Here is a 16,155-nt window from a genome sequence, read left to right as displayed (position 1 = left end):
CCTCTGACACCCTGTCAAACATGACCAGTGATATTAATGACATTATTGAAGCCGAAAAATGATAAGTGGTCATTGCACGATTAACGTGGTCTTGTGTTTTATTAGGTGGTGTTCTTTTGAGCGGGAGGAGGTGACGGAACAAATATCAGGAGGAGGAGGGGTTGTAACAAAAACAAGGAAACAGCGGTCACCGCGGTATAAAAGGCTCAAAATTCGAGGTATGCGCAGTATGCGGATACGGACAGTGGAGGTCAGTGAGAAAGTGTTGCTCTGACGATTGTTTGTAAGCCCAGCTATGGCTGTCTGCAACACGCACTGAGCGGACGACCTAGTGATAGCGCAAAGTTTTGGTATGCCAGAGAGTTTGAAGGACCACTATGATTACATCGGCACAAGGATTTTTGCGACATGACCTGTCGCTGCAAGTACTGCAAGAAAAACGTACGGGGCAGGAAGCTGTCATGTATACAGCGGGGCGGGATATAAGTTGAAATATCAACTGCTCGACTGCGAGCGAGTACCGCTCGCAGTCAAGGGCCGCAGTGCACTCAGTTGCTGCCTGTGCTTGGCAGCTGTTACAGCACTGTCCAACTGCTCTCGCGTGCTTTGTGAACTCAAAAACAAAGTGTGCGAGCAGACGCGTTTTTTGGAGGCGTGATAGGTTGCACTGACGTCGCTTTATTGCCGTGTTGGTGGGTTGGTTGCACACTGGAAATCTGCAGCTCTTGTATCGAGCAGCGCTGACGAAGCTGACAGATATGGATCAAAAGTGCGGTGTCGTCGTTATGGGCGAGCAACATCTTTTACGAGACGTTCCAAGACGCGAGCTTCAGCTAAGACCCCAACGTCTCGCGCTGCCGTTCATCATATAACAACGGCCCCTTCACGAGGCCTTCCACAGTGCGAACTTAAACTCGTGCAAGCGAGGGGTGCGCGCCCCGACAGTAAATAGCAGATTAAGGTATACGGGAAGAACAACCATCTAAATTCACCATCGTCGTCAGCTTCCTCATTACACGGTGGCATAAACGAGAGCGGCGCATCGGGTTGCCATTGGAAAGCAAAGCCATTCGAATGCAAAACGTTCATCCAATGGCAAGATGCCAGAGCTCTTCGACAAAATATGCGGGGCAAAACAAGGCGTCGCACGCGTTCAACTAGGCATTATGATGACCGATTACAACCCACAAACGTGCTTCGGTGTACTCGTTTATTTTATTTTCAATGCAGGGGCAAATTACACCGCCGCGCCTGCACGGTGGGGCTATATGCTCACTTGTAAATGGACTGCACGAGACCATAGTCCTACCGAACCTGAGCAAAAACTTTCAAAACGAGCCTAATAAAACCGTATGGGCGCACGTACATCAGCCAAATTATCGCTTGAATGCGCACAGCGGCATGTTGCGGTCAATTTCGGTGACACAAACCACGCAGTCGATTTGACGCGAATCACGTAAATTAACTGCGACTATTGAAATGAGCGGTTCGGCTCACGAAACGAGCAGACAGAGTGACATGCGTCTACGGAAACTGCTGAAGACCGGAAAAGAGCGACTTAGGTGCGCGTAGTGCCTGCATTGTTAGCAGCCCCCGCTGCCTCCCCTAAAGCAACTTGAACGGAGCAAGTGGAAAGAAGCAGCTACTTCTTCCCAGGCCGCGTATTTGTAAACAAAAATAACTGCGCCGATCAACACGTGCCGATGAAAACAGAGTCATTGCGGCTGCACTTCCCGCCGGGACCTCACCTCCTCGTTTTTCCCTTTTCACCATGACCCCTTAGTGAGCGACCGCCGAAAAACGCTAACAGCGCCGAACAGGGACAGGGAAATGAGTAAGGCGCAGTTTTGGTTGTCTCATTTTACCATCCATGAGATTTAAGCAGCGCAGCGGCACCGCTAAATGTTTGCGACTCGTAGACGCGCGTCCAGACTCGAGTTCGTGATAAAACTTGTCTGCACTACTGTTCTCACAAGTGCATGTACTTGCGAGTGCAAGCACTCGAAAATACAGCATTCATGAGTATTGTACTCACGAATACTGTATACTCATGAGTAGTACTCATGAGTACTGTGTACTCATGAGTACTGTGTACTCATGAGTAATCATAGAGTACTCATACTTATGAATACTGTACTCATGAGTACTCACAGTCATGAGTAGTGTACTCATGAGTACTGTACTCACGAGTACTGTACTCACGAGTAGTGGACTTACCCCTGTACTCACTCGTCATCGTACTCAGTTTTTTTTTATCTGGGTGTGTACTCACCCATCATCATACTCACTCGTGAGTTTGGGTGCAAATGAGTACAAATGAGTATACTCATGAGTGAGTACGACGACCTATGGTCACTGCTCCTCGCCCATACGCAGCACGGCTATGGTGGCTAGCCACGCGAAACGGCTACCAAGCGGCTCCTGCGCAGCGTCAGACTTAGCTACTGCGCAACGGAGGCGCACAGCTAGGCTCGCGCCGGCGCCAGTGCGTCTGCCGCGGCTATGACGTCACTCCTCTGGAATGCGCAGACCGGCAAATGTGCAGACCCATTTGTCTACACACCCGTACTCTAATTGGGTTGGATTTCAATCCAACACAATCCCATTTAATCCAATCCAAGCCAATCCAATCTGATCCGATCCAAACCAATCCAACGCTCCTCGCGCTTGCGCATAACGGCCCATCACGGCCCACGCGAAATTGCTCAACCTCGGCCATTGTAGCTTACGCTACAAAAAATGTCCAATTCGCCCGTAGAGCCTCGCCTGCAGTCTCCTATGCGCGCGAACACCAGTGAAAGCCACGGAGAAACGCGTTTTAAAAGGCGGGCCACGCCGAAATACGTCACCCCGGCCAACATGGCCGCGCCCAGGGCATTGCCCTGTAAACGCCCTACATTAAAGGAGTACTGACACGAAATTTTTATGTTGCGTTTTTTTCGCTGCTATGCGTGCCTACCAGCCCACTAATCATAGAATGACAGATTAGACGGTCGAGCGCAGCGTAAACATTCATTTACGGCGTCGTTTATTCGTGCCAGTTTCGGTTTCGACAAAAAAACGCCGAGCGGCCGCCATGACCGCATGTATCACATGGCGTCATCATTCTTGCCGTATCGCTGCCTCTCTGGAAGCGCGCGCGAGCGAGCGCACGCGCGCGCCCAGACCGGCCGAGGTCTTCGCCGTCCCCACAGGCCCGGGCAGGATGTCGTCAGTCCCAAAACCATGACGTGTACACACGCCCGAGCAGCGCGCACCAACCACAGCCAGCGCGTCGGCTTCGTCACGGGAGCCCCGACGTCGGCAGTTTTGGGCACGTAGCAGATGATGTCACGTCGGCCCGCTCTGGGCTTTCTCGTGCGGGCGAATATTAAAATGGATTTTAAATATGTTTCGCCGAACGGTTGCTGTTGAAACTTGCTGGGAGATATCTCCTGATAAAAAGGAAGCGTTTTACATAGTTATCTCAGCTTTGAAATTTTGTGTCAGTACTCCTTTAAAACGAAGATGTAATGCGCGCCTGACCCTTCAGTACAAGCTACAGTACTCTTCCTCACGCCCTTCTGAAACAATAAATAGAAAGACGAGTGGAGAAGCAAGCCTCGTGAATGGGCTATGGACCAGAGAGTGGGGAAATTTCATATTTGGCCCAGGAAACTTGGTGGTGCCTGAACAGGAATTCATTTGCGGTCAAGCCACCAGGGGGGGTACATTTAGGGCGGGAAATACCGGAATACCGGACACGTGACACACTACCAGGGTGAGCCTAATCTATAAGGGCGAAGGAGACAAGACTAAACCGAGTTCTCATAGGCCAGTCACCGTCACATCTATGCTATATAGGTATGCAAGCAGTGAAATTTGAACTAGAGCAGCGGGTAGAAGAGAATAGGGTGCTAGGGGACCTCCAAAATGGATTTCAAAAGGACATAAGACTAGATGGCAACCTATTAGTAGTAAGCCAATGCATAGAGGTGGTGAAGATGCAAAACCGACCTTTGTGGTTAGCCTTTCTGGACATTAAAGGGGCGTATGACAACGTAGACGGCGAGCAGCTGTGAAATATCCTGGAGGACGAGGGAGTAGGGACAGAATTTATTAACTTAGTCAGGGAACTATACCGGGATAACCAGGTGCAAATAGTGTGGAAGAGGGTAGCATACAATAGGCCGGTATACACCTATACAAGGGTTTGAAACAAGGCTGTCCTCTTTCTCCACTGCTGTTCATGATCTACACGGCCGGTTTAGAAAGGAAGCTAGAGGGCAGTAGGCTGGGATTCGATTTGTCATACATTAAAAACGGACAGGTGGTGGAACGAGGAATTCCAGCATTAATGTATGCAGACGACACATTGTTGATAGCGGACGACCGGATAGGTATGCAGGGCAGATGGATATATGCGGAGGGGAAGCGACGCACTTTGGCTATCCTTTAGCAGAGAAAAATTAGGGATCATGGTCTTTAGCGACGAAACGGAGCACAAATCGGTATCAGTTCAAAAAGTTGAAATACCACGGTTAAAGGAGTATAAATATTTAGTAAGGCACACATGCGCATGAGGCCCACCTTACAACAAAAGGAAGACGGAACGCGGCTATAATGAAAAATAGAGCAGTGTGGTGCTACAACAAATACGAGGCGTTAAGGGGAGACTGGAACGGGGTCATTGTACCAGGATTGACTTTCAAAAATTTGGTTGTATGCATAAGTCAGAGACCCAAGCGGCCTTGGAGGTATATCAGAGGGCCCTAGGGGCCCATCGCGAAACGACGAATGAAGCAGTACAGGGGGATATGGGCTGGCGTCCTTTGAGGCAAGGGAGGCGCAGAGCAATTAGGTAAACAGGTGTGCAAGAGCATGAAGGGGGGAGGGGGGGGTAAGCGATGGGAGTTTAAAACGGGGGGGAATGAGGCAAACCCGTCAGGTTTGTTAAGGGTAGGGCGAATAAGTAGAATAACACAGGCAAGTCGGTTGGGGACAACCGACGTTCCGATACAAAGGGGGGGGGGGGGGGGCTTTAATCATCATCATCAAATGAAACGGCGCAGGGTACTTGTGACACTAGGGAGGTACAGTGTCTTGTACCTCTAAGGCGGATCTAAAACTCAACGGGTGACCAGATGTGTACGAAGCTGCTCCTCTTTAACCGGTACACTGAATGAAAAGCGCCTAGACCTCTAGGGTCCCCAGCGTAGAAGCTGTCTTGGGAAGGGCAAGACAAAACTTCATAGCTTGGGCCTGCATACTTTCTAACGGCCTTGTGTTGGTCTTGGAAATGGAACGAGTGCTGGGAGGCTGTATCGGAGCAGTCCCTCACAGAGTGCTGTGTATAGGGACGTAGGAGAAGCCCAACAGGTCAGCCTCCTGAGCCACTGGTTAGTATGCGTAACACCTTAGCAAAGGAGCCGAGCTTCTTCTTCAGGAGACGAACGTGTGGGGACCCCGTCATCGACTTGTAAAGTGTTATCTCCCAGGAATCGGTGTGAGTCCACAAAGGGTATGAAGACCCCTGCCGCTGAAAGATGATAGCGGGAGACATCAAGCTGGTAAAGCCTATTGCCGCACATTTCCTAGCCGAGATTTCGAGGCCGCGTCTTGATCATAGGTTCGTTATTGAATTGATGTCATTTTGATGGTGAGCTCGCGGCCATCCAGATGCAGCTATGATCCGCATGCACAGAGCGATATTTCAAACAGTGTGTGTCACGCGTTTCTTACTTCCTATGAAGCTGATTTTAATAGGGTTGGGCTTAAAATACCGCCCTGCGGGACACCTCGCGTGACATTGTGAGAGGCCGTTTCGCCGTCCGTCGACATAAAGACCGATCTGTCGGATAGGTAATTGGGTATCCAATATACATGCGACCTCCGATGCCTACCGGCCGATTCCACTGCTGACCTTATCGCCTCTTGTGCCACACAGTCAAAGGCTGATTTAAAATAAAAAATCACTGCTAGAGTGATGCGATACTGGGCTTTTCTTTATGTCGTTGACAAGTGTGTAAGCACATTGTCGATGCTTCTGCGGGACTGTGTAAATTCGGGGTCATCTGTGGAGCATGCACGTTCCGGTTTGTCAAGTCCCACTCTAGGTGAACAAGGACGATTTTCTTCCTCTTGGCTCTTAGCTTTATCTCCAAGGTGCGACAGAGCTGCATAGCTGACGGCTTGTTTACGGAAGAGGATCGGCAACTACTTGTCTATGACGTCGACTCACATTTGCATAGGGATGCAAGACATAGCTATCAGGGTGGAAGGTAAGACTGGAGCCGACAAGGCGGTGATTTTGGAGCAGAAATCTTCAGAGACGTCTACGTCTACGTTCTGTCGCAGAGCAATGGAGTAGAAAGGGTGCAGCGCAGTATGCGGTGCCCGTAATAAAGCTCCATGTCCTCGTGAGAGGTTTTTGCGGTTCTAATTTTAGACAGAACAACTGCCTATCCCGCTAGTCGAATTCCTGCACATGTCGCTGTTCGTGCCTCTGCGCGCGTCTAGCGTTCGCGTTTTACGAGCACGTTTTCTTTTTTTTTTCTCCCTATATCTCTCTCTCAGCCCTGCGACGCACCGCGCGGAGTATTTGGTATTCCGCATCGGCCACAGAGAACCTCGAGGGTAGGCGGAAAACCTTCGTACACGAGCCTCTCGCCCGTTTCATGGAGTCTGTTAAGTCGCTGTACGGTTCAAAATTATTTTCTTAGTAAGTATATTGTATAAAAGATGGTTGTAATCGAGCTCGAGTAGTGCGGACAATTCCAAAAAATTATTCGCGCTAGGAGTGCAAATAAGGATAGGTCAGAAATTCCGCCGTTCTTTCTGGCAGCATCGGCAGCGTGGGTGACGGCCCGGAAGACGAAAACGATAAGTTTTTGGGTTTTTTTCGTTCCTTTTTTTGTTTGCGATAATGTAGAAGAAGTAGGAAGTGACTTAATTAATAGGGGTAAGCAGGTAAAAGAGCAGTTAGCGTGAGTAAACGGGAATATAGATGTAACCAACGTTTATAGATACTTTTTCTATAAACGTTGGGGTGCAACAGGGCAGCGGGAGAGAGAGAGAGAGAGTAGACTTTATTGGGTTCCAGCATGCGGAATTCCCTCCGGCCGCGCAGGGCGCGGGGTTCACCCTATCTCACGTTACACTAGAAGTCCTAGTGTCACGCGGGCCTAGACCTTAAGGCCTTCGTGCCCCGGCGCCGCTCGGGTTACTGAGGGTGTCCCCCTTTCGCCTTTGCAGCGCCAGTGCGGCCTCGAGCTGCCGGACGGCCCTTCGCTGGTCTTCTGGGTCCGTAGACCCCACACGCTGTTCTACTTGCGGCGGTAACACCGGACCGTCCGCGCTGTCTGCGTCACATCCCCAGAGTATGTGAGCCAGGGTGGCTCTAGCGCTCGCGCACACACTGCACATTTCACTCACGTAGAGTTCGGGACACACGTGTCGCGCTAGCGATGGGGTCAGCACAGTCTCGGTTTGGAGCTGGCGCAACCTCACCGCCTCCCACCGAGTAAGATCCCTGTGCGGAGGCGGGAAGCCACGCCGTTGCTCCCTGTACCACGCGAGGATGTCGCCGTAATCGAGCAGATGCTCCTCGCCTTCTTCGGTCGCCGTCGCGTCTTCGGAGGCGGGCGCGGCCGCGGTCCGGCACGTGGCGAGACCACGGGCCGCGGCATCCGCCTCCTCGTTGCGGTTCGGAGATCCTGGTATCAGGTCCCTACCCATGTGGGCCGGGAACCATTTTAGTGTCAGCCTCGACTTGGACTCGTCGCTTGCCAGCGCCCTAGCAGCCGCCCCGCACACGGCTCCGCGCGAGAAGCTACGGATGGCCGTCTTGCTGTCACTGAGTATTGTCCGCACGCCCGGGGAGCGCGCCGCCAAGGCTATCGCCATCTCCTCGGCCTGGCTCGCGCTCCGCGTACGCACGCTGCATGACGTGACGATCTTGCCCGTCGTTGCGGCGACCGCCGCCGCCACGTAGGCGTCTTTGTTCCTGACTTTGGCCACGTCCACGTAGACGCAGGGCAGCGGGAGAGAGGTAAGGTGGGAACGTGGGCATGTTGATTAGGCGAGAAGGGAATTGGCAAAGGGAGAACTAGGGCTGTAAGGAGCACTTATGGGTTTGTGGAACGGTGGGTGGAAAAAAGACACAGCTGGGAGAGGCCTATCTGTGGACAGGGAATGACGCCAGAGAACAAAATAAAGAGTGGGTGGACTGCCTCAGGAAGGACATAAAGAAATTGAAAGAATCCGGCGAGGTGATATTTGTAGGAGACTTAAATTCCCACATTGAGGGTCTAGATGGATATGCGGACTATAACGGCGCCCTAGTTCTAGATATGTGTGAAGAACAGCAACTGCAGTGATAGTTAACCGGGAGCATATATGCGACGGGCAAATAACGTGGCAAAGCGGCAATAGACAGTCTTGCATAGACTACGGCCTGGTCTCAGAGCACACGTATGAGCGGTTGAACCAAATGATGAGAGATGAAGAAGGAGAAAACATCCTGGGCAGCGACCACAGGCGTATAATCATGAAATTTGACAGTGGAGGGGCTAGGCAGGAAACACCGGAGGTTGGTTCCCGAAATTAAGCGAAAAACAGATAGCAGACATCGTCAATAGCATCGAAAGAGAAGTAGGGGCCCAGCCCACGAAGGTGTGGGAATATGACGAGGTTGTGAGTTGTATACAAAAGGAAATAAACAAAGTAAGGGAAAAAAACCGCTGGAGGGGTAAAAGGAAACCGCGAAGCTGGTGGGACAAGAAAATTAAACTGGCTATTGAAGAGCGACAACGGGCGCTTCTAGATTGCACAGAAAGACAAAACAAATGGAATATCAGGCTTAAGAGGTGCAGTTACGGTGGAGCCGGTACCGAGAAAAGAAATTTGAGATGCAAAAACTAGTACAAGCGAAGATTGAAAGTGCGAGTGAGAAGTGGGCATCAGGTATACGTAAGAAGGATAAGAGTGCCCCGAAAAAATTCTGGAATCATTGGAGAGTTTTAGCATATCGTTACCGTGTTTACGCTACCGTTTACCGTGTTTGCGGGAGTCGACTGCGCAGAGCGAGAGTTACCGAACGGTAACTTACCGGCACAGGCTTCACCTTCGCCAGCGGCTTCCGGTAACACGGTAAACGGTAACGCAAACACGGTAACGATATGCTAAAACTGCCTATTTAAACGCATTGGGAACGACGACTAAAGAGCTGCAGATTTAGATACAGGACGGCGACGGTAACGTTTTCCTGGGGGACAGCGCATTAAAATATCTACATGGAGTCATTGCAAAGCCTTTTGGCCAAACACGCGAGATGTCGCCTAACTGGACACAGGTGGCCAATAGAAGCGCGACAGATGAAAAATTTAATATCGAATTTTCGGACTGGAAAAAGGAAGAACACGATGTTCCCAAAAAAACAGCAACAGGACCGGATGGAACCCCATAGAGATTATCAACCATTTAGGACCAGCGGGAAAGGCGCACTTGTATACAGCCATCGAGCGCGCTATAAAATCTGAGAGGATTCCCACGCAATGGCGCGAAAGCAGAATGAGTTGGATCTATGGCAAGGGAGAGAAGGTCAAGGCGAGCTCATACAGGCCGATTAGTCACGTCAGTGCTCTATAGATTAGCTTTACAAGCCATCAAATCCGAGTTGTTGGAGTGGGTGGAAAGTAACGGTATTTTAGGGGAACTGCAAAATGGATTTCAGCCGGGTCGGCGCTTAGAAGACAATATTTTCGTATTAACCCAGTCCATCGAAATCAAAGGGCAGACCAACATGGCTACTGTTTCTGGACATAGGGAGCCTATGACAAAGTAGATAGGGGATTCTGGTTGCATATACTGGAAGAAGAGGGGATTGGGTCAGAATTTGTAGGGCTGCTATGGGCAATACATGAGGATAACAAGGCGCATATTACATGGGAAGGGCGTACATGCACAGAGCCCGTGTACATTCGAAGATGTTTAAAACAGGGGTGCCCCCTTTCGCCATTGCTGTTCACACTTAACATTAGACGAATGGAAAGACGATTGGAGGAGAGTGGATTAGGCTTTGACTTGTCGTACCGAAGCAATGGAGTGTTGGTGGAGCAACGCATTCCGGGATTGATGTACGCGGTCGCGGACGATATAGTGTTGCTGGCAGATAATGCGGAAGACCTTCAAAAAGTGGCCGATATTTGTGGTGATGAGGCAACGTACCTAGGCCTAAACTTTAACCCACAGAAATCTGGAGTCGTGGTGTTTAACGAGGAAGCTCATACAGCACCACTAAGGATTACGCAGGAAGCCATACCATTAGTAAATAAGTTAATACTTGGGGATCTGGCTTAATGAAGGAAAAGGCTACCTGAATGCCCACGAAGAACACCTATCTGACACCTATAGTTAGATATCCTCGCGGGACTGGAGGTTAACCAAAAGGTAGTCGGCAAATTAGCACTGGGAGCTCACAGTAGGATTACAAATGAGGCGGTACAAGGTAATAGGGAGTTTTAGTATAGCGTTTTAGCTGTAGCGTTAACGTTTTGCGGGCCGCAATCGCGAACGGATAGCGCCTCGTTATGCTACGGTTAGCGTGCCCGCTAACGCTATGGGCGCGCTAAAGTGGTGCTTTCCGCTATACTAAAACTCTCTAATATGGGTAGGGCTTCATTTGAGGCGAGGGAAGCGCAAAGTAAAATACGTTTTAAGGAGCGGCTTAGACATTTAGATGAGAAGAACTGGGCAGCCAGAGTGCAAAGGTACACGTACTTTAAAAGTGTGGACACCCAATGGCGAAAGAGGACGCGAAAGCTGGCGACTAAATATAACCTGACCGCAGCTTTTTTTTCCTCCATGGCGGCTAATAAACAAGGGGGGGGGGGGGGGCAGTTAAAAAGCAAGTGAAGGAAACAGAAACGCTCATGTGGACATAGATGATGGAAAAGAAGGGACCATGGGAATTTATAAAGCAAGCAAACAAGAGATCCGGAAAGAACTTTTATGACAGCAACAAAGGTAGTGCGAGGCGCGGGCTGGCTGCTTGAGAAATCGAACTTACATAAGCAAATATTCGTCACAGGATGAGACATGTGTGGGATGTGGCAGGGATAAAGAAACAATCGACCACATAGTAATAGAATGCCAAAAGATTCAGCCGGATAGAATTGGGGGGAAAGTCCTACTTCCTGAGGCACTGGGCTTCGCAGTTGATGGAAGCATTAACTGGTCAGCAGTAGGTATTACTAAGCAAAAACAGGGAAGTCGATAAAGTGTCATCCCAGCCAGAAGTAGCGGCAGGGCAGAATTAAAAAGGAATCCGAATTGAGGGTTAACTAAATTTAAATTTACTACTAAGACCGACTTACCCGATTAATAAGATAGGCTAGATGGCGTATGCCGTTACCCCGATTCAAGGAGGAGTCCTTTTATTATCATCGTCATCATTGTTTTTTTTTGCGACAGCAGCGCCAATATCACCAAAATAAGACGGATTCAATCTGAATTAGCAGCTTTTGTTGCTTTTGTGCTTTTGCCGGCAGCGTCCTTGTGACAGGCGTCAACGCTGTGGTGTTTGTTTATTCGGCGTCGTTCATCAGTCCGTCTGCGCTTGGTCGATTCGTGCTTTGAAACAAGTGAACTTCATTCATCCCAGGATCGTCGGGACACGCAGTTAACGATGATTCCGTCAATGTCTGAAAGAAGTGGTGGCCTGTTTTCCGTGATGATCGCGCTGTGCGGTGAATGTGTTAGCCGCCTCATGCTACGGACCGAACGTCAAAGGTATGGAGCGCTGCGCTGCACCGGAGCCGCATTAAATATTATGTTAGTGTCTCTAGAAAGGAGTAGAAGGGCCTTTCGCATGCCCGCGGCAAAAGAGACACTCTTTTTTAGTTTTAATTATGGATTACACATGACCGTTACGAGCCGATTATCAAACGATTACGTTCTTACTCGGGAATCGTTGTAAAGGGGTACGGTATGGCATGGAAAACGCATGGCGTGCACGTTGTTGGAGTCTTCGTTTCTTCTGAACCGAACTCGTACCAAAGCGATTGCGAGCGAGAATATCACGAACCGCTTGCATTGCCGTTCAGAGTTTATTCGTTTTTCTCCCCCTGAGTTACCGACATGTTGCCGGTTGAGTTTGTCCAGCGGCGAACCTGTATTTAAACCGTGAATTCGTTTGTTCTGTGCTCGTGAAAAGCTCGCCCTGCGTGACAAGCGCTCACGGGTGAGTACTTTTTTGCCGAAAGCGTAGTGTGGTGCGTACGTAGGCGATTTGAAAAAGTAACTCCATGAAGTGGTTTCGGTGAGCGAAAAGACTTGGTATAGTCAATATGTAGTGTGGGCAACAAGGTAATACATTGCTGCTGAATCCTTCCATCACTGTCGCCATTCACTGTGCGCTCGTTTCGTCGCCCACTGAAGCTACTCTTGGCTATCACAAGGAATATACTGCACTAGTTTTGATATTGCTGGCTGCTATTCGCGTAGCTTGATTACTGCTATTGCTTGCTTTTACCTTTGGTTCTCTTTTTGAATGATAAACAGCACGAAGGCACAGTCCTTTTCGGGCTGAAGGAACCGGGAGCTACGCGTGCGAAGCTGGCGCTCGATGCTATCGCAGGGCAGCTGATGGCACAGTCTGGGGTGCTTGACGTCAGAATCAACACGCCTCGCAACATCGTGGCAGCGGACGTAGCACCGAGGAAGCTCTGGGGACTCTCTTGGTCACCACCAACATCAATGGCATCGAGGTAGGCCCCCGCGAGCCGTCTTCGAGCAGAGTATCTGTGCTTCTTGGCGCCCATCACCCAAACGGAGTTCGTGCTGCACAAGCTCCGACGGCCGGTGCGGCTGTGCCGACCGCGGCGAGCTGCAACCGCGAGAGCAGGTGCTGGTGCTGTGGGGGCACCCACAACAAAGCAGTGTGCAAGGCAGCCAAGCCTCAGTGCAGCAACAGCGGGGGGTCCCCATGCAGTGCTCGACCGTTCCTGACCGTGCTGGCTGGAAGAACGCCGTGTGTGTGTGCTGCCCTGGAGCGAGCACAGGCATAAATCCATGTATGTGCGCAACAATGTGCAGGACAACTGTGCAGGAGTGTGTGGCAGTGGCGGTGTGGGTGGTGACGTGAGTGTGTGCAGCGTGTATGTGTGCCCCAGCCAGCCTTGGGCCACGGTTTTCCTGGACCAGCTGGTGGCCTCTGCACAGTCCAGCATCTCCTCTGTGGAGACTTCAACACACACCACAGTGCATGTGGCAATGGCCGGACAAACTAGTGTGGAGAACTCCTGTGGGACACCATGGTACACCTCAATGTGACTACACTGAACACCGATGAGTGTACCTTAAGGCATGGAAGGAGCACTGCCATTGAACTCAGCCTGGTGTCAGCCGGGGTTGAGGCCACCTGGCGGCAGGAGCCCAACACCTAGTCTCTATTAAGGCGGTTGTGAACATTGATATGTGCCTGTAAAGCTTTTCGTATTCGTGCACGATGGTTCTTAAGCCCGTGGGTCACGAAGTTGTAAGTCTCATATGAATGTTGACAGGTGAGTCCCTAAGCACTAACCGCGTGGAGCGATTTTGCTTGTGAAATGGGGATCAATGCGACGAGCAACGACCTACTTTTCGGTGTGGAGGGAATCACTCGTCGCTTTGCTCATTTCTGGCTGAACAGAGAACATCGCTCGTCGCCAGGAAGTGGCTTAAGTGACTAGCCAATAGGAGAGCGTTGAAGGGGGCCAACTTCCAGTTTAAGAAGTGAATGAGAGGAAGGAGCGGGCGCCAGAGTGTATTCCAGAGAAGCACAACCCCTGGCTTTCCGGAATATGTTAATTCGATCTTTTTGATGAATGCACACATAAAAAAAACGTTGCGCCCGTGCTTACTTTGATAATCCTATTTGTTGTGCAGTGTGGCAACATTGACATTGGTTTTCTCTGTCGCTCGGGCCATTGCTCTCAAGCAGACGAGGCGAAAGAACGCAACGGGGACCACCATTGGTCGGCGGAAGCTCAAGGTGCACTTCAAGAGCACCGAACGTCACCCACACCCATCGATGGTGCCCGTGCTACCGCGCTGAAACATTGCCGCGACCACAGGATAACTGGGCCGTGTGAGGCAACGGTCACCCTTACCTGCCGCCGCAGCAGGCACCCGCGCTTTGTGCCGGGGTGCCTGGTCCTCGGGCCACCAGCCAGTGCCCACCACCGGGTGGTCCACGGCGGGGCCACCGCGCCTACCACTGCCCACTCCTCCTGAGTCAACGGGCAGTCTGCACCATGCCATGCCATGTCCTGTTCCTGCCGGGGCTTCGCCACAGGGCCGGCCCATTTGCAGTTCGAGTCAACGTGGAGGCTGGTGCAACAGGACCAACACGACTGTGACCACCTACTACCACCCATGCAAACGGCCCATGTAAGCCCGTTCCGACTTGCGCGCGTTTGCGGGTGTATCCCTATCGTCGCTGAACTGGAACTTGCGTGGGACTGTGCGCTGGTGTAGGACTCAGTCATCTTCGAACAACAGCGTAAAAACACAGACATTAGGGGAAGGAAATGGCAGGCCAACGCTGTTGACAGTATCGTGCTGTCGTTTTCTTCCCCTAGTGTCTCTGTTTTTACGCGGTTTTTCGAAGGTGTTCAACCAATACCAACTCGCCCAAATGTCAATCCTTCTGTAGGGTTCAGTCACGCACTTTTTTGTCTCTTCTCCTTTTTCTTCACATCTTCCGTTTCTGTCAATGTTTTTTTTTCTCTTCGATCCATTTAGCTCACCCCGCTTTTTCTTTCGAATACAAAACCTTTGCTTTTCACCTTTGTCTGTGGATCTCTCTTCATTGGCTTCGAGTGCGAGTCTCGGGGTTCAACAACCGAACCCTGGTATCGGTACAACTGGTGACCACAAAGCGTCGGAGCCTGCTAGTCTAGACAGTGGTGCTACGGTGTTCTTGCGCCCTCGCATCAAGACCAAGGAACACTATTGTACAGTCACTGGGCATCCCTACAATGGGAAATCATTTGGGAAACTGCCCAAAACACTACCACGGATGGGCCTAGCTAACATTGCACATGAAGAACTGTAAGCCAGTTCTTCTTATCTTTGCTAGTGACATTTAGCTTGTCCTAGAACGTTTGTAGTTTCTTCTAGGACCGTAGTCTTTACTGTGCAGTTGTTTGTTTTGTCAATTATTGTTTCCGTTTGCCCTAACCATTCCGAGTGTTTAACACCTCGCTGTAAATGTCTTGCTTTAAACGGCCACATTGCGCCGTGTTTGCACCAAGAGTGGACGACCCTGTACATATGGAGGTTTGTGGGGGCTGTGCTGATGAAAAAATTGGTCTAGGATAAACGGGCTGTAGGACTAATACATGCCTCACTGAGGATGAGCTTCACATGATAGGATGTAAACTCTAAAAATATAAAAAATTTTTACATTTCCAGCAGCATTGCTTCAGCAGTTGAAGCGTTTAAAGGAGTGCTGACCGGAAATTTTCACGTTACGTCTTTTTCGCTGTTCTGGGTGCCTACCAGCCCTCTAATCATAGAATGGCACATCAGATGGTCATTTGCAGTGTGAATAAGTATTTACAGCCTCGTGTCAGTTTTCTGACAGTTTTGGTTTCGACAAAACAAACACTAGGGCGTCCACTATGACGGGAAAGCGCTCGTGGAGTCGCTGTTGTTGTTGCAGCACTACCTCTCTGGATGCGTGCGCGTCTCCACCATCTCCACGTGCCCAAGCAGCATGATCTCAGTCCCAAAACAAAGACGGGATACACACGCTGGAGCTGCGCGTGTCAACCACAGCTGGCACAGCCAGCCTCGTCACAGGGCCCTCACGTCAGCAGTTTAGGGCCAGGAGGAAGGAGTAGATAGCATCATGCTGATGCTGATTGCAATAGGGAATCTATTCTGAGCTTTCTCGTGCGTGCAAAGTTTGAAATGAATTTACAATATGATATACTGAATGATTACTGTTGAAACTTGCTGGGACGTATCTCCATATACAAAGGCAGCCTTTTACGTAGTTATCCCAGCTTTGAAATTTCGTCTCAGTGCTCCTTTAAGTGATGCTCACTAGCTTGGGGCAGAGTACTAATTTGTCGAGCCCTGTAAAAGTCTAACGTAATTTTCTATGCTTTGCTTACGTTCTTGATACTG

General features: G+C 50.4%; 1 protein-coding gene across 2 annotated transcripts; it reads left to right on the top strand.

Annotated features, from left to right (window-relative positions):
• Window positions 1-11,529: 11,529 nt before the first annotated feature.
• LOC144142066 (uncharacterized) lies at window positions 11,530-15,544 on the top strand. 2 transcript variants are annotated; one of them, XM_077673496.1, is made up of 3 exons: window positions 11,530-11,769; window positions 12,617-13,541; window positions 13,961-15,544. In XM_077673496.1, the coding sequence occupies exons 2-3, from the start codon at window positions 13,532-13,534 to the stop codon at window positions 14,251-14,253; spliced, it is 303 nt and encodes a 100-aa protein (XP_077529622.1). In that variant the 5' UTR covers window positions 11,530-11,769; window positions 12,617-13,531; the 3' UTR covers window positions 14,254-15,544. The 2 variants fall into 2 exon arrangements, with proteins under 2 accessions (XP_077529622.1, XP_077529621.1); XM_077673495.1 differs by having other exon boundaries at window positions 13,958-15,544.
• Window positions 15,545-16,155: the final 611 nt, after the last annotated feature.

The sequence above is a fragment of the Haemaphysalis longicornis genome, unplaced genomic scaffold (assembly GCF_048455015.1).
Source record: "Haemaphysalis longicornis isolate Haplotype H1 unplaced genomic scaffold, Haemaphysalis longicornis Haplotype H1 scaffold_6, whole genome shotgun sequence".
NCBI lineage: Eukaryota > Metazoa > Arthropoda > Arachnida > Ixodida > Ixodidae > Haemaphysalis > Haemaphysalis longicornis.
Note: the sequence above shows the minus strand (reverse complement) of the source record. Positions and strands in the feature narration are given on the sequence as shown.